At 42.0% G+C, this 18,622-nt stretch overlaps 1 protein-coding gene across 24 annotated transcripts in view; it reads right to left on the bottom strand.

The window, feature by feature from the left end:
- Nucleotides 1–13,309: 13,309 nt before the first annotated feature.
- CACNA1G (calcium voltage-gated channel subunit alpha1 G) overlaps nt 13,310–18,622 on the bottom strand; it is an 86,888-nt gene continuing 81,575 nt past the window's right edge. For 11 of the 24 annotated variants that reach the window (XM_074261755.1, XM_074261759.1, XM_074261761.1 and 8 more), the window contains 4 exons: nt 18,298–18,432; nt 16,464–16,659; nt 15,857–16,029; nt 13,310–14,393 (listed from right to left, as the gene is read on the bottom strand). In XM_074261755.1, the coding sequence (XP_074117856.1) occupies nt 13,635–14,393; nt 15,857–16,029; nt 16,464–16,659; nt 18,298–18,432 (1,263 nt within the window). In that variant the 3' untranslated portion in view covers nt 13,310–13,634. The remainder of the gene's footprint in view (nt 14,394–15,856; nt 16,030–16,463; nt 16,660–18,297; nt 18,433–18,622) is intronic. The other 13 variants (XM_074261756.1, XM_074261777.1, XM_074261776.1 and 10 more) reach the window with 3 other exon arrangements.

Below are 18,622 nucleotides of genomic sequence, written 5' to 3'. Positions count from 1 at the left end.
CAGCTGCCCTCATTTCTGCCTAGAGATGGTCTAATCGTCAATTCTCATCATGTATCAGAGAATCAGAATCATTTGTAAGGTAGCTGAGAACTAATAAATGTCTTAATACAATCTAAGATCCTAGGTTGCATGTCCTAGGATCTGAATTGGGACTTGCTCAGTGTTCTTACCAATCAGAAGCTCTACCTTCCTTAGTTCTAGAATGGTAGCAAATCTTTGTTCCTTTAGAGGTCTCTGCTGAAAGATTATCTTCTTATTTTAAACAGCTTCTTATTCTCACCCTCATCCTGGGGCTCAGGATCTCCAATAAATATGCTGTCTTTTTTTTCTAGCTAAATTAACAATCCACATGGCTATGTAGAGGTAGTTTTAGTTCCTTAAATTAATAGAAATCAAGCTACTTTTCAGCAATTCTACCTCATGTTTCCCCCAAGTCCTTTTTGAAAAAAAAAAACATCTGAATTCTCCAGAGAAAAGGAAACCTGTCCATTGAAAAGAATCTGAACTGTTTCTCAAGGAAGTCCTCTGAAGGTACAAGAACTTTGAAATTTATATGAATTGTAGGAGATGGAATAAGGGCCTGGGGGGGGTGTTAACCAGTACTTTTAAAAAACAATCTACCCTTATTAAGGAAATATTCCTGAAGTATGGAATTATGAAACTGCTGGAGTGGAGAGCCTTCTCCCTTCCCAAGAGTAGTATAAGAGATGAATAATCAAGCAGATATGATGATAGGATCCCAACTTTAGGTCTACTTTGAGGATGGAGAGCTTTAAAGGAGCCTCATTCTAACCAGGAGCAAAAGACAACATCCTGCAGTAGGGAACCCTCAAGAAATAAACTAAGGGGCTTGCTTTGATGTTTTCTTGGCATTTCCTGTTCATTCCAGATATTCTGGATATGCTGATAAAGCTGAGGTTGCTAATTAATTTGCTTTATTTTGTGATTGCCCTGATCAAAGGCAAGTTCAAGGGAACCCATAAGGAAGCAGGATATGCCCTATGACAGCTTTGATGGTAGCTGCCACAATGAGAGTCTTTGACTGGCATGGCAGTGACATATCTTGACTAGGTATCAATTGCAATGATGGCATATCTTTTGCCCTGAGATGGGAGCAGGGGGACAATGTAATGAATTTCCCAATCAGGTTCTATGCTGGTTTTTCAAAGGAAAAGCTGAGAAGTTTTAAAAAAACATTATTGGGCAGAAGCAGCAACTTAGGTTTTAATTAGGAATCTATTTGATTCCACCTCTAATTCAAGATGCCATCACCATCATCGTGTCCAGATTGGTGATGGAATCACTCCCCAAACTATGCTGTTTTCAGAAGTAGATCAATTTGCTTTCTCAGTTAAGCAGAGAGAATTTGCTATTTCTAATGATCACTGACATGTTTCACAAACAACTATATATGGGGGAAGCACCAGAAAAATTTCTTGACTGGTCTTTACTTCAAACAAAAGAGCCTTTGATTGACCTGTTTTGTTCTCTTTAGTTCCTCAAACTAGATGGTGGCCACCATCCAGAAATCAATAGAGATGAAGATCTTATCTGACTCATCCTTCAAGGCTCTCTCATATCAACTATGTGACCTATGAACCAATTTGCCAGAGTGTTCCATTGGGATTCCTTTCCCCAGACTCTTCTGTTCCTGGACTAATGAATTCACAGGCCCTTCTTTTAGCAGGTGGATCTGTCAGTGAACTCCCCAAAATGGCATCCCTCATGAACTGTGTCCTCAGAGGCAGAGACCCATTAGGCTAGTGTGGAAGAGACAGAACAATAAGGCTTACACTAAGTCCTTACTCTCTAGCAGAGTTGTAAACTGTTCGTGGACACTAACCTTCAAGGAAGCTGGGTGAATCAGATCTTAAATGTACATTTCTATTTAACGATAGGGGCCTCCTGCATCCTACCCACCTTGTTAAGGGACCAATCTTACATCACTCCACTGATAATAGAACACTCTGGACAAAGGATGAGAGTATGGCCATGAGTCATCCTTTTCATACCAACTAAAGCTCAGTACCAGATAGGTAACTATTTCAAAAGTGGCTGCTTTGGGAGCTTGCAATTACAGAAGTCTAGTAATACTTTTGTTTGGTGTTCCTATTGCCTATCAAAGATCACTCAGTTTGCTCATTATGAACAGTGATCTTCAAAATCAATGGCCTCATGGGGTCCTTTTTGTTATTGTTGTCCAAGAATTTTCGATTGTGTTTGACTCTTCATGACTTCATTTGGAGTTTTCTTGGCAAAGATACTTAAGTGGTTTGTCATTTCCTTTTCCAGTTCATTTTATAAATGGGGAAACTGAGGCAAACAGGGTCAAGTGACACTGTTGGGATCACACAAGTGTCTGAAGCCAAATTTGAGACCAAATCTGATGAGTCTTCCAACTTCAGATGATAGGAACTCTGGACAAGCTTAAGGCTAGAGGGATAGTCTGGGAAAACTGACATGTTTGACAATAGAAAACAGAATGGTCTGTGTTTTTGTTTTTAAGCAATTTCTAAAAATAAGCTGGTCCAATGCACAAATTGGTCCAGAGTTGCCATCACTGGCACTTTCTACTTGTCCCTCGATGGGGTCCTAGGCATCTCCAATTAATTATCTCTTGCATATCTCTTCAATATACATTTAAACATGTCTGAAACAAAACTATCTTTCTCTCCAAGCTCACTCTTCCAAATTTCCCTGTTACTGTTGAGAGTACCATCATCCTCTTAGTTACTTAGGTTCAAAGAGTTGGTATTATCCATTTTTCACTCACTCATTTCACAAAGCCTATTGCCAAGTTTTGTTTTTTTCTACCTTCACAAGATCTCTGGCATGTGTCCCATTCTCTAACCACATAGATATAGCCTTAATATAAGCCCTAATTACCCATTTTCTGGATTACTATAATAGTTTCCTTAAGGCAGTCTTCAGTCTCTCCTCTCTTCAATAAACATGGGTCTCTCCATGTTACCCTCTACTCAATGAATTGCAGTGTCTCCCTATTACCTCCAAGATCAAATAAAAGGTCTTTTGTGTGGCTTTAAAATGTTTTCATAATATAATGGAATATATTGTTCTATAGAAACAATTAGGAGGCTAATTTCAAAGAAGCCTGGAGAGATTTACATGAACTGATGCTAAGTGAAGTGAGGAGAACCAAGAGACCACTGTACACAGTTGTATGATGATGGATAGGGCTCTTGTTTTGTTTTGTTTTGTTTTTGCTGAGGCAACTGGGGTTATGTGACTTGCCCGGGATCACACAGCCAGGAAGAGTTAAGTATTTGAGAGGCTGGATTTGAACTCAGGTCCTCCTAACTTCAGGGCTGGTATTCTATCCATTATACCATCTAGCTGCCCCCAAGTGGCTCTTTTCTGTCTTTTTTCCCCTTGAGGCAATTGGGGTAAGTGACTTGCCCAGAGGCACACAGCCAGGAAGTATTAAGTGTCTGAGAACAGATTTGAACTCAGGTTATCCTGACTTCAGAACCAGTGCTCTATCCACTGGGCCATCTTTTCAATAATGAAGTGATTCAAGCCAAAATAGCCTTGTGATGCAGTCATTTGTACCCAGAGAGAGGATTATAGAGACTGAATATGGGTCACATCTTTTTTGTTGTTGTATGCTTACTTTTTGTTTTTTTTTTCTCATTTTTTTTGTTCTGATTTTTCTTGTGCAGCATGATATTTGTGGAAATATGTATAGAACAATTGCACATGTTTAACATATATTAGATTACATGCTGTCTAAGGGAAGGGGTGCAGAGAAGGGAGGGAGAAAAATTTGGAATACAAGGTTTTGCAAGGGTGAATGTTGAAAACTATCTTTGCATTTATTTTGAAAATAAAAAGTTTTAAAAAAAAGTTTTCATAACCCGATCCCTACTTTTCTAATATCACATATTTTAACCCTCGTGCATACACATTACCATGTGGCTACCCTAGCCTACTTGCAGCTCCTCAAGTACATCTCCATGCTTTTGCACCAGCCTTTACTCATGCTGGTAATGCCCTGACCTGTCACTTCACTTTTAATTTATCTACCTTATTTCAAGATTCATATTAAAATCTGTCTTCTGCCTGAAAGATTTCCTAGTGCTCCTACTCTTTTCATAGTTCCCTCAGTTACTTTCTGCTTATATATCCTTGTCTGTGCCTAGTTATTCATATATGATCTCCCCAATTAGAATGGAAGCTCCTTGAGCTTAGGGTCTGCTTTTTAATTTTTTTTCCTTTGCTTGTTTTTTACCCCTAGTGGTTAGCAATGTCCAGCATACAGTAAGTGCTTAATGAATGTTTGTTCACTGATTGAATAAGAGTCCAGGAGAAGAGTCTGCTTTAGGTCTTCTAAAGTTGTAACCCATTCCAGAAAAAAGACTCAAAAGTAACTTGGTATATGATGGGATAGCTATCCAGAAACCCAGATGGGGATTCTGAGTTCTTCAAAACCTGAAGGGTAGGGTAAGCTTCTGGACTTCCTTTTTTAAATTGTGAAGAAGCATATATCAATAGGTGGTCCTAGCTCATGTCCAGAATTATCTGGGCTTTTCTGATCCATTCTCTCTTGAAAAACTTAATGTTCAGACTGAATACTGGATTTTCTTTCTTTCTTTTTTTTTCTGAGGCTGGGGTTAAGTGACTTGTCCAGGGTCACACAGCTAGGAAGTGTTAAGTGTCTGAAACCAGACTTGAACTCAGGTCCTCCTGACTTCAAGGCTGGTGCTCTATCCACTGCCCCACCTAGCTGCCCCTGAATTTTCTTAATTTAATTTTTTAAAAGGTTGAACTAAAACCCAAATGAAAACTTCCATATAAATAATAGAACCAGAAAAAATGTATGTACATGAAACTATTGTGTGGAATGGAAAGATAAGGTGAAGAACTTAGAGAAATGTGTGAATTCTTTTTTTTTTTATTTTATTTTCATTATTTCTGTGTTTTTGTGACCTGCATAAATAAACAATATGTGCAGGCCCATATTTACTTGAGCCTTAGCCAGCTATAGACATAATTACTTAACCTGAGCTGATGACATTTATCAGTATTTGACATTTATTAATATTTACATTATTAATTTAAATACTTTCTGCTTGATTATCTAAAGCCTGAAGGCCTGATTTTCTGTTTCCTAGAAATCAGGTGATTTTGGAGAAACAGAAACCTTCCATTCCAAACTCTCTGGATAGCAACAACCAATTAGATGCCTTCCCCCACCCCCCTCTAAATGCTCTCTTGTGATGTAATCTCTTGTATAAAAGCTGTGTTTCTTTATTATTTCTTTAGCCCTCCTACTTAGATCTTTCTCTTTTATCTCGTGATGGAACTGCTCATCCTCATGAGGATTCAATAAACAATCTTTCTGCTTTCTACTTTGAGTGATCTCTGAGTAGTCATTTTGGGTAAGGGTCTTTTTTACATCCCACACACTATGACTATTACATAGTGCATGATTTTCCTTTGAAATATATGATCAATTCAACATGCAATTTCAAAGCTGTCCCACTTGTCTCTGCTTCCTTCTGTCTTTCTTTCTGTTGTCTTCTATGAGAATTTAAAAAATGGTTTCAAGGATCCTCTCTTTTATTTTTGCAACTTTATCACCACCAGGTACCAACCTCCGGGCACCATTCCGCACCGGGGAATTGTTATAGCAAAATATTACAGCCTATATTACAGCCTCCATAATCTCCATCAATAGAGAGGAAATATCATTTATATCCCAGGAGCCTTGTTATTTTTTGGTATTAACTACACAGAAAGTCTTGAGCAACATCAAGGGTTTTTCATTTGGCCCTACCCATGGTAAGGTTGCCCATAAATACAAAGTTCATAATGTCCATTCCCACAAAGCACTCAGTCTGATTAGCTCCTCCTCCTCTTTCTACCCCATCTCTTCTTCTTTTTCTTTCTCTCCCTTCCCCTCCTCTTCTTCCTTCTCCTCTTCCTCCTCCTTCTCCTCCTCATTTCCAGCAAAATCCCTGGATCAATTTCCAACTCTGTGGTCTGTCACTTCCTACCTGCAGGTTGTCAGTCCCCACCCTCACCAGCATCATCTTGATCATTTGTGATATTGCCAAATCCATTAGTTATCCTGCCATCATATAACTGTCCTTCAAAAGCAAGAGTTCTCTTTAGATGATGAATGTGCTAGGAAGGTTTAGTTTAATATTCTTTATTTATGCTATCCAGCTTCTCTGATTGCTAACAAAAATGCTTGATCTGATGCTATCTTTATTTTTTTTTCTGCCATTGGAGTAGTAATCAGTAGATAGATAGAATGCTCCACCTAAAATCAGGAAATCCTGAGTTTAAATTCAGTGATCTCCATCTTTCCAAGGGTCCAACAGATACTTTTGTTTGAGTCTGTATAATTCACTTAATCTTAGTCTGCTTCAGTTTCCTCAACTTTAAAATGAGGATTATAATAGCAGGTATCCCACCAGGGTTGTTGTGAGCCTCAAATGATAACACAAAGCCTGGCAGATAGTAAGCGTTTAATAAATGTCTGTTCCCTCCTTTCTCTCTTTTCCACTGCAAGGACTTCCCATAGGCCATCTGAATGGCTCTTGCCACACATATGACCATCCTGTCACTCTGTCCCCTTCATTTGCAATGTCCTTCCCACACTTTAACCACTATATATAGTGATGCCATTTAACTCAGTCTTTCCTTCTTACCTTCCTTTCTGTTGGAAATTAAGCCTGGTTGGATGTTTCTTATTCAAGATTGGAACGAAATGACTGTTAACAGTTGGGTTTGCTTACCTCTGTCTGGAAAGGAAATCCAACCAAGACAGCAACTCTAAGATATTTGCAGACCCTACTCTCCCCATTCTTTTATCTCTACACAGAAACACATCTTGGTCCAAAGGGCAAGATGCCCTAACTTGTATGACTGGGACTCCCAGTCAGTGATGTTCTTTAGCTAGCTTTTTTATGCCTTTGGATGACTAACCTTCAAATTCCCCTACTGGATCCACACCTGCCAGGTCCAATCCAGTTTCTTTGCCTATTTGGAAAAGCAAAACAAAACAATAGCAACAACAACAAAGCTCTAGACTGCCCCAGATGGCAGGAAATCTTTATGGTTATTGCTTCCACCATAGATGAGGGGAGGGAATAGGACTCTTAAATAGGAGTGGGAATTCCCAGGCAGAAGTGAAGAATATAGTAGCCCTGGAAAGTGAGGCTGTTTGGGAAGAGAAATGAGTCCTGGGATTTGAGCAAGAATGTTAGATAAAGGCAGCAAGGTGACTCGCTTTAAGGACTGCTTTGTCTGGAGTCAAGAAGACCCAATTTCAAATCTGATCTTAGACACTTACTAGCTTTGTGACCCTGAGGAAAATAGCAAAGCACTCTTGTATCTTTGCCAAGAAAACCCCACTGGCAGGGTCCATGGGGTCTCGAAGATTTGGACATGATTCTGAATAGCTGAACAAGAGCAGAGGGTAAGAGTACCAGATAAATGAGGAGATAGGAGCTGGGACTAAAGGTCAGTTATGAATATGTACTAAGAGATGTCTACAAAACAGGGGAGGGAGATGGGGACACAGGTGTGGAGGGGGGGGGAAGAGAATAGGGGAGGAGGAAGGGAAAGGCTGAGGATGCAAGGGGGAGGATAAGAGGCAGTTTCTAGAATCAGCTTTTCCTGAAGCCTAGGGCACCCTTTAGGCTGCTTAACTTCTCCTTTGGCTTGACTCTCTTTTCTTCCCTAAGTATTCCATAATGACATAGTAATACACAAAGCAGTTTGTGTGTGTATGTGTGTGTGTATGTGTGTGTATACGTGCAAGTACAAATCCTGTATTTTTAATGGAGCTCAGCTATATGGGGGAGAGATATCATCTATTTTCATGTGTTTTTAGAATTATCGTGTGTAGAGGTTTGCAGTTCCTTCTAGCAGGCTATTTTCAAAGATATCTTGGGATTCTTTTTTTCTTAATTTACCATTAAAAGCTTTAACAATGTAGCACTGTCTTCCCTTTTTTTCTTTCCACACTTTTTTTTTTTTGGTCTTTTCTTTGAATGCAGGAAAGATTTATTTTACATTCTTGAAAGAATGGGTGCCTAGATTAATAGACACACCTTTGAAACTGGTAAAGATAAGATTTTATTTCCTATCCAGAAGCACAAGTCCCTCCCCTGATTCCCCATTAATTGGATATTACAGAAGTTACCGGATCTGAATTTCCACCCTTTATTATAGAGTCAGTCCCTACCCCCAAGGAGCTTATATTCCAGAAGGAAGAGTTTTCCACATATTCTCATTCTGGGTATTAGAGCATGAAGTTGGAGGCTCTTTCCATGCCTCTGTGAACAACTTTAAGACCACCCACTCCAGTTTGGAGTTTAGGGTTGTGTTTTGTGTCTCTCAGTCTTGACTAAGCCCTTCCATAAACTCCAAACTGGCTTCCATCCAGGGAAACAAAATTGATTTTTTTATGTGTGACAGAGAAGTCCTTGAAGCATGAGCATATCTTTCCTGAGGGGCTTTAAAACTCTTTCCTCCATAAAACATTCAGTCCCCATTCTCTTGTATCATTATTTTTTTCTGGGAGTAGGGTTTGGGTAGGTGCTGTGCAGGTCAGAAAAAACAAGTGAAATTCCTATAATCCTAAAGGGGTTATATTCACTGTTAGATTCAGAATTCAGGAAGAAAAACTAGTCCAAGATTATCCCTAGTAGATTTGGGATGGGGAACAGGGGAGGTGGAGAATTATAGTGGATCCCCTCCTGTTTCAGCATTTCTACTTAGGCTAACTGAAACCCTGCCCCCAAATTAAAAGAAAATCTCTTGAGGGAAATAAATGACCTGAGTATCTGTGTTGAAGGTGTCCCACCCCTCACCTCACCTCACCTCAATCTTGATAGATGGGTTAATCTATGTATATGAAAGACAAGTTTTTTTTTTTATTTTTTTAATGTATCATCTGTGGACTCTCAGGGTGGGAAGATTTTTGTTAAGTGCTGATGTTAGAATATTTCCTTTAGATCCCCATCCTTTAGAGCAGGGGTTCTTAACTTTTTTGTGTATCAGGTACTTCTTTGGCAGTGTGGTGAATGAAGTCTGTGGACTCCTCCTCACAACATTTTTTTTTTTTTTTTTTTTTGCTGAGGCAATTGGATTTAAGTGACTTGCCCAGGGTCACACAGCTAGGAAGTTTTAAGTGTCTGAGATCAAATTTGAACTCGGGTCCTCCTGACTTCAGAGCTGGTACTCTATCCACTGCGCCACCTAGCTAAAAACACAATAATATTTTTAACTGCAGAAAATAAAATATATAGGATTACCAAGGAAATTAGTTATATTAAAATATAGTGATCACAACATTTTATTATTGTAATTTTAGGGACACTTTGGTAGGGGTGGGAAAGGGTATGAAAGGATGGGGAAGATGGCCCCATAAAAATACTTAAAGTTAAGATGAGATATTTGTGTAACCTGGAAAATGTTTGAAAGTTGTGCCTCCTGTGTGTGACTGGACACTAAAAACTTGGAGCTTTTATTGTAACATGTGTACTTGGACTTATCTCAAAATAAATGCCTGTAGGCCACAGAGAATGGAATTTTTTAGCATGCAAAAATATGTGCATTTATAAAGAGCAGTATTCAAATGTGTCCCTCATTCCATTCCATCCCCCAGTTCCACATTGTTCCCTCTTTGGCTGCCTACTTTTTCTTTCCTTGAGGGCTTACTCCTCAGTGGGGAACGGTGGGTATATTAGGTATATAAAGGTTTCTCCTTTAGATACTGTATTACTTTCTGTTGTGTCTAGGGAGATGAGTGATCTTGCTCAGCTCAGAGGAGGCCACTCTGTCTCCAAACTTATTTAAAAGCAATCCATTCTTCAAGCCTCACTCTGAGAAAGCCCATTCTACTTTGCCCCATCTTATCCCTATCCCCTACCCAGCCTCCCACAGAGACAGAATTGAGCAAGAGAAAGGATGCTGAACTGGGAGTAAGTAGAGAGTTGAAATGTTAACCCAGCCTCTGACAGTTATTAGCTCTATGATCGTGGACAAGCTAATTTCACTTTTCTGAGACTCTTATCTTGTCTATAAAATGGGGGCAACCACCACCTACTCACAAGGTTTTTGTGTAAATCAAATGAGATAATGCTTGTAAAAAAAAGACTTTTGCAAAATTTAAGAATGCTACAGACATCACCAGGCAGTCTCACCACTCCCCTCCGCCCAGACCCAGGACCGACGAAGCAAATAATTATCCAGACAAGATTATTTATCATCATCATCGTTATTATTATTATTATTATTATTACTATTATTGTTAATATTCAGAACCATCGTGATTTTCAATTCAAAACCCCTTCAAGAGTCGCACTGGGTTTCCAACATTTGTACAGGTTTCACACTTATTTATGTTGTTGTTGTTTTAAATTCACTCTGACCCACAATTTCCATAATACCGCATCTCTTTCCTGCTCTGCCCCCTCCGGGCTTGAAGTGTAATAACAAAAAAACCCAGAGAATTCCAGAGAATTCTGTCTCATTACAGCCTTCCAGCTGAACAGCCCCTGGCTGGAGCCAGAGGGGAGGGAGAGCCTTTTTCCCCCCCTCACTTGAAATATTTCTTCAGCTTCTTAGCCCCAAAACCAATCCATCTCATGGAATAAACCATAAAAGCTATTTTGACCACTACAAAGGAGAAGAGGGTGGGGGGAAGGGTCTTTGAATTTCGTGGAACCCATGACTCTTCCCTTTTTCTGTCTCCCCCCTCCCAGAGCCCACTGAAGAAGGACTCTGGCACCCCCAAAAAGATAAAAGTAAGAAATTCCACAGTTGTAAAGTGCTGGTGTGCTAAGGATAGGCTAGAGGAGTAAGTCAAAGGGAATCCAAGGGAACACTGGGGACAGGACATTAAAGGAGGTGATAAAAGGGAGAGGAGTGGGCTAACTTTAGGTCCAGTTCTCTGGCCATAGTGTAGGGCCTTCTCTGATCTAAAGTAGAGCCCTTCCCAACCCACAGGGGAGAAAAATCTCCAACCCCTGCTCCCTTTCCCCTCCCATATCCTTCCAGGGAAAGGATACAGACAAACAGCTAAGAGAATTCTACAAAAATATAAAAATTCTATCAACAGAACCAGGTAATGGAACCCCAGGGGCTCTGTATTAGTTTTGCTTTTTTTTTAAAAAAAGGGAAAAAATGAAAAAAAAAAGAGATCCTATAAACCCATCCCTCCCCAGACACCCCAAGAAAACAAGCCCAACATTATTGCACACCCCAGAATTATACAAACCAGGTTTTTGCTTTAAGGATTAGCACTGTTTTTCTTCAAAAGAGTGACTAGAAAAGCTTGCCACAGCTTAGAAAATACACAATTTTACAAAGTGGCCAGGCCCTGAGTGCCCCCATCGCATCCCTTACCCTATCAGGTCTGGTCTACTCTTGGGCTGACAAAAAAACCGGACCTACAGTTTCCCTAGCCCCGGAGTACAGGAACCTCAACCCGGGGGAGGAAACATACATGTCAATGGGATGAGGAAGGGGTGGCCAAGAGAGCAGGAAGGATGGGGTCCAGATAGGAGTTAGAGAAAGGATAAAAAGTAATAGATTAGTGGGAGGAATACGAGAGGAATTAGGGGATGACTGTGTTAGGGAGCAGGTGTCTGGAAGGATGAGAAGCAGACCTGAGCTCCGTGTGGATCAGATGACACTGCCTCCTTGCACCAGATTTCAGACACGAATATTGCATATTATAGCACCAGGAAGATAGCTCTTCCCTGTCCCCTATCTCCCCCTCTTTTCCATGATACTCTCTGCCCATGGCTGTCTCCCTCCTCTTGGCTCTCCCTCCCATCTTTCTCACTTGCCCCTTCTTGTTGGCTGTATAGAAAGCAGCTCCCTTTGGCAGGCAGCACCAGACCATGTAAACACCTAGATGTTGCTCATTCATCACCCTCCCGGGGGGGGGGGGCCTTGCTAGCCCTCTCTCAGTCCCCCAAATTTTACCAGATGGTCTACTCTGTGCTCACCCCAGGCCCACACTGCAGCCTGCACCCCCATTGCTACCGAGAAAGGATGCAGCTCCGCTTTAATCATCCCTAATCCCATTGTTTCCCTTTATCCTGTCCATTGCAAAGTGGTGATGGAGCAGTCACTGATGGTGCCAGCTCTAATGATATTATTGTCAAGGCTGGAAGCCGAGTGATTAGATAGAAGGTTTGCCCCATGCAGAAAGAATCCCCACAGTCCTTTACTGCAGAAACAGTCAATAATGCTTCCCCAGGCTTTAGGGAAACAGCATCTTAGGTGATAGATTACACAGATCCCACCGTAAACCACCCACTCCTACAAGAAACATATAGTCAAAGACAAGTTAAAATATCTATTCTGGGAAAATGAAAAACAGTTCAAGTCCTTACCCCTCGGATCCATATCCTCTTCCTCTCTACCCTACACCCAAGAGTTCTGCCCAACCCCGTAAACTTGAGAAAGCTGAAGAAACCGTAATCAGCAAAACTCTTTTGTTAACACCAATTTCTAACATTCAATGGATCACTGATGGCTGTCAGAAGAAACAAGAGACTAAAATGAAAGACATTCAAGGCAGAACCTAGTGACTAAGAGACAACCATCAACCTTCAATTCAAATTGCTCCTCCCTCACCAGCCTCTCTTAAATCTTTTTCAACTTGGGACGAAGCTTTTTCTTCAGTCATTGATGAGTTTGGTAGTGCATCTCACCTACCCTCACAGGCACATTCACCCATACTCTCACACTCACACTCATGCTCTCCAAACACCTTAGGGTAACTACATCTGTTCTCCTGAGTATTATCCCTGTCTGACTTGAACAGTTCTGGTTTCCCCCCCTACTTTTATTCTGAATTGTGATTAACTTTTATTTTGGAAAGTCATTTTTATTATATATGTGTATATATGTATATATAAAAAGGTTTCCATTGTATTTGTAAAACGACTTCTTTGTCCAAATGACTTTTTTTCCTTCCGAAAACAGTGATGTTGTTAAAGAGAAAATAAGTTATGTTACAGTTTCCAAAACTTTTTCTCCATTTCTCTTTTGTTTCTCCTCTCTCTCTCCCCTCTCTCCTCTCCTCCCTCCCCCCCTTTCTCTTTCTCTCACTGCCGAAGGTGGGATACAGTTGGGGACTTAATGCACTCACGGTCACAGCTTGTGCTTTGTAAGAAGAGGGACTATAACTAGTCTGGTTGTTCTAAGTTAAAATAGCCAAGAGACAGATGCCTTCTTGGAAATATTAGGAGACACATAAAATAAGAGGAAAACAAAAATCTCTTAAAGTCACAAAATGTCGTACATCCCGCAAATACTAGATTCAATTAATTTAATAAAATAGAATATACATAGAGATTCTGCACAGACGTATTGCTTTCTCCCAATAGCTCCTGGGCACCTGGAAGAACTTCCTGGCCCGGCCCTTCATTCTGTCTGGTGCCCCTCAGCCACCATCATTCATGACCCCAAACTGCTGCATTTAAACTGTCTTTGGAAGTTCTATTTCTTTGTTTACCCAATGCCTGTTAGGATGATAGAAGTGATATCCTCCTTGGTTTACACCGAACTTTTTTCAAGGATATAGCCCAGAAGGAGAGGTTTGGCACCTGGTGGAGCCTGGTGAGGAAGGGGAAGGTGATTCAGGGTTCCAGATCTAACTGATCAGAAGAGAAACTAGAGAGCATCAGCAAGTCTTTCTTTGGGGGGGGCGAAGAGATGGCCATGCTGTCAGGGGCCAAAGGGTCCTTGGAATCAGTGGATGGAGACCTGCGCCGGAGGCAGACTCCTGGGTTGGGCAAGGACCGGGGACCCTGGCTGTCAGGTGGTTCTATGGAGATGCAAGGAGGGCTTAGTTTTTTCTTGGGCCAGCTTTTGGACCCTATTCCCGGCCTGTTCAACTCTTGGTCCCCAAGACTCAGGGCACCGGGGCCCGGGCAGGTCTGGGAACAGCTATCCAGAGAGCTGACTGCAATGGAGTGTCTCCTCTGTTCATCGGGCCACAACGTAGGCCGGCGAGGGCAGCCCTGGGTCTCTGCACTGTAACATTTCTTCAGGTCCCTCAGATGCTCTCCTCCCTTTGGAGTCGGAGGATGTTGGGGCCCAGGGCTCGAGCCCCAGCTTGGTTGGGCATGCAGTTCCAGGCAGCTGATAGTCTCCGATGCCTCATGGCCTGGCTGGCCCCTGTCCTGGAGAAGTGCCCCTGGCACCAGGCAGGGGGCTGGTGGAGTGTGCTTGGATTTCCTGCACTGGTTCCGAGGACGTTGCTGAACTCTGATGCTGGAACGGCCCCAGCTGGGAGTGTCCTGGGGAGCCATGGTAGGGGACACACTCACCTCAGCGACAACATCCTCCCTGCTGCCCACAAACTGCATGTCCACAGAGTCAGTCCTTATTGCTGCCTGGTGTGGGGAGGAGGGGAAGAAGAGGGAGGATATGAGGGAAGAAAATGGGTAAGCCTATGAAACTAATCTGAGAAGGGAAAGGAAGCAGGAACAAGGTCTGTGCTTCCTCCTTGGGAAGGGATTTAAAAGATAGAACCATTCTTGGATTTGATTTACTTCCTAATCATGGAGAGCCATGGCAGCAATCACAGTAAGGGCCAATGCCCCAGCTGGGGACCTAATTTGCTTTAGCATCTTCTGGATTCTTTGCCACCTACAAACATTAAACCTAGTTTGGTGTTTTAGAGTTCTAGAACTGGAATTGAATGAAGCCATTTTCAGAGGTTTCAAAGCTTGTTCCTCTTCCTTCTCTAGGTGGTACATTGTCAGTGAAGAGATGGATGGAGCCTCAAATAAATCTTTTCTCAGATGCTCATTAGCTTTGTAATCCTGGTTATAGTAACCTTCACAAGATTGTTTTAAGGATCAAATGAGATATAAGTAAAATGCTTTATAAAACTTAAAGTACTATTTAAATGTGAGTTATTATATCAGCAGGAAGATTAAGAATGATTTGATATTAAAACTAAGGTATTATCATGAGTATTATAGGATTTTAGTTCTAGAGTTGGAAGGAACTAGAGAAACCATCTAGTTCATCTGTGTAATAGCCCTCTTACCCCTCACTTTAGAGAGAAAGAAACTGGGAAAAGAGGAGTGACCTCCATGATGTCACACAAGTACTTGGTTTTGAATTCAGGTCATAGAATGATCATACTATAAGAACATAAGAATCAGACAGAAAGAGCCAAAGGGATCATCTAGTTTAACCCCTTGGTTTTCCAGCTGAGAAAATTGAGGGATGGGGGAAGATTAACTTTTTTTTTTGCCCAAAGTCACACAAGCAGTAAACAAGTGGGATTCTCTGACTTCAAACTCAATGTTCTTTCCAGTACAGCACAACTCCCTGTCTTCTCTGAGGCCCTTGGTTAAAGTGCCTAAATGAAGCTCTCCGCTGTTTCCCAGTGTGTTCATTCTTATACACAAATGCAGATTCCCTGGACACTTCTATGGGTACATGCATGCACAAGCATTGTCAAATGATTTTTTTTTTGTAATAGGCCATCTAATCCAGTCTCTTCATTTTACAGATAAGGAAACTGAAGCCTATGGGAGTTTGGTGATTTGCTGAAGCTAACAATCATAACTTTTAAAGAGACACATATGGAACCTGTGAAGTCATGGAAGTCTGGATTCAAATTCTGCCTAAGGTACTTCATACAAGCTGCTTCTCTTTGCACATGTTTCTTTATCTGTTAAATGAGGGAATTAGACTAGATGGTTGCAAAGATCCCTCCCTACTCAGATCATCATTCTAGACTAGTCCCTGTAAAGAACCCAGAACTCAAGCTCACACCCCTCTTACTAAAATGTTTTCATTTTTCCACTTGACAAAGGGACCCACGGAGTCCTCCTCTCACCTGTCGCCGAAGCTGCCTCTGTGCAGAAGGGGAGCACCCCGGTGGGGGAAGTTTGGGGATTATTCCCCAGTTGGAGAGGTCATAGAGCTGGAGCTGGTGGGACCCATCTTTGGGAAGCTGGAGGAGGGCTCTGGCATCTACTGGCTGGGAGTGGATGGAAGTAGTTGAGCCTGCTGTGGGGTTGTTATGAAGATTAGAGGTGTCACTAATATACCCTGAAATCTGTCTTCTTTGATTTTCCACCCACCTCTACCCCCATTAATATCTCTTCTTTGTCTCCATCTCCATTCCTGTAATCAAAGAGATTTTGATTTTACTATTCTCCCAAACTATGAAGCCCTGTCTCACTCCTGTCTACTAAACCATCATAACCTTGTTTAAAATCCTGGTCAGCATCTCTCTTTCCAGGAAATCAGTTCTCTAAGTTAAATCTTTCCCCCCAAAGTCTTGAAAGCTTCCTGAGATTGAGGGCCATATATTCTTTTTGTTCTACTACCCTCCATCTTTGTTCTATTATCCAGCACAAGATTGACATATGAACTTGAGCAATCCATTGATTGCTTTAGGAAGGCCACGGATGGCCACTCCATCCCCTTAGAGTTCCTACCTGATTGAGATTTGGGAAGCATCCAGGCCCTCTGTCCCAGAGAGCCCTGATAGGAGCTCCCATCTCGGAACATGTAACTGTCATTGGGAAGGGAGTGGGTCCTGCTGACCCCTGACTTCCGGATAGTCAGCAGAGTTGGTTGGAAGGCAGAGGGTCCAGTGGCCAGAACCCCTTCAGGGTAGGGAAGAGTCACAGTCTGAAAAAGAAAATGGGAAGGGAGGGAGGAAGAGGAGACACACAATTTTGGCCACTGAGGCACAATTAGGCAGTTGGAAACCAAATTCCCCACCCCAGCAGGTAGGAACAATGGGCATGCAGAATGTCACAGGATTTGGGGAAGAGGAACAACAAGGAACACAAAGACAGAAAAGGGAGACAAATGAGTTTTCAGGGAGGAGGCAGGATGGGGAGGAAGCTTTGCCCTCAGGTTTATAGTTTATGTCATCAATACATTTTTATACATAGCATTAAATGGTAAAGGGATGTATGTGTGTGTGTGTGTGTGTGTGTGTGTTTGTGAGATCAAGGGATGGTGAGGCTATTTATTTAAGGAGGCTTAGATATCTCTGTCCAGGGATTATAAAAGGGTTCACCCAGGATCACAGGATCAGAACTTCAAGTGTTCCTCTGGGGATAGGTCTTTCTAAATGAAGATGTTGGACAGAGTTCCCCTTGAATATTCCTTCAGCTTCAGAGGCATACAGGATGGAAACTGACTCCCAGGACCAAGAACTATGGTCTCTCTTCTTCCTCTGCTCAATCTTCAGTTTTGTTCTCTTCACTCCCAATTTAGCAACCTAACAAGAATATAACTCAGGGCTTCGATTAAGGATGTCTGAGCCTGGGACAGAACTGTGTCCTTAGCTCCTACTTTCCCAGCATTGAAATCCACTGAAGCTAAGAACCCAAAGCCCTCTTGGGACTTCCAACCAGAAGCTATAGGCTCTGGCCCAGTGCATTTCTGTTGGTGCAGCTGGGCCCCACTGGAAAAAGGAAGGTTTATTTGGTAAATAGCTTCACCTCACCTCACCTCCCTCCCCCAGCAAGATCCAAAGGCTTCTTTCTTTTGCACCACAACCATGGGAATCTGATTTGGGGGATGACTGAGAAGGAAAAGGGGAGTAAGATCTGAGTCACACAGGGTTGGAGAGACAAGGGGGATTGGAGGATTTATCAGCGACACAAAGAAAGTCCTCAGAAATTAGGGTAAGAGGTGAGAGACATGGAGAGTCACAGAGAAGACAAGAAAACAAGAATGGTCCCCTTCTAAAAGTGGGGAAAGAAATCATGTTGGTCAAAGCAGAGGAGAAAGCAGCGCCCCACTACACAGTGGCAAATGTCTAATGTTGATAAGGGTGGAGTGGAGGGATGGAGAAGAAAGGAAAGTGGGATGGGAGTACAGCTTGGGCAGGGCTCCAAATACAGGGGGCTGAGTCTGGACCCCCAGAGCAGAGGTCTAGGGCCTCCAGAACGCACAGCATCAGCTGCCTGGTTCTGCAGCCTGGCAGGGCCAATTTCAGAGGGGAGTGTGGAAGGTACCCAGTTTAATACTTTGAAGCATATTCCTCCTTCCTTGTATTCCTTATGGGAAAGGTCAGACACATTCAACCTTTGTGTCTCTCTACCCTTTTTGAAGGAGAGCTGGTGAGAGATGTTAATTTGGAGAAAAATAAGAGCTGTAACTGAATTAATGTGTCTGGGGTGAAGAGTGAGAACTGAAGGCTTTGAGAGGAGGGGAGTAGGAATGGGGGGCCGAAGGAGGGAAAGCCCCAATGCCAGTATTCAGAGCCCTGCGCCAAGCTAAGGGAGAGAGTGAGCGGGTCTATGTATGTACATTTCTTTCCAGGGCACTAAGTAAAAGTATGTGAGTGTCATCAGGCAAAGAATCATCCGTCAGAGCTAAGGAGCAGGACTGTTCAGACAGAATATCTGACGTCAGAGACAGAGCCTCCATCTCAGCTAGAGGGATCTAAACAAGGAGAGAGATGATCAAGCATAAGAAACCAGGACAAAAAAAAAAAAAAAAAGAAAATTTTTTTCTTTTTTCTTTCTTTCTTTTCTTTTCTTTTCTTTAACAAAACACATTGAAAAAATACAACAAAAACCTCCCTCCTCTTTCCCACTGCCTCCAACAAACTGACATCCCTTAGACTTTCCTG

This window comes from Sminthopsis crassicaudata, chromosome 4 (assembly GCF_048593235.1).
Source record: "Sminthopsis crassicaudata isolate SCR6 chromosome 4, ASM4859323v1, whole genome shotgun sequence".
Lineage (NCBI taxonomy): Eukaryota > Metazoa > Chordata > Mammalia > Dasyuromorphia > Dasyuridae > Sminthopsis > Sminthopsis crassicaudata.
The sequence above is the reverse complement of the archived record's forward strand: the minus strand, read 5'-3'. Positions and strand labels throughout refer to the sequence as shown.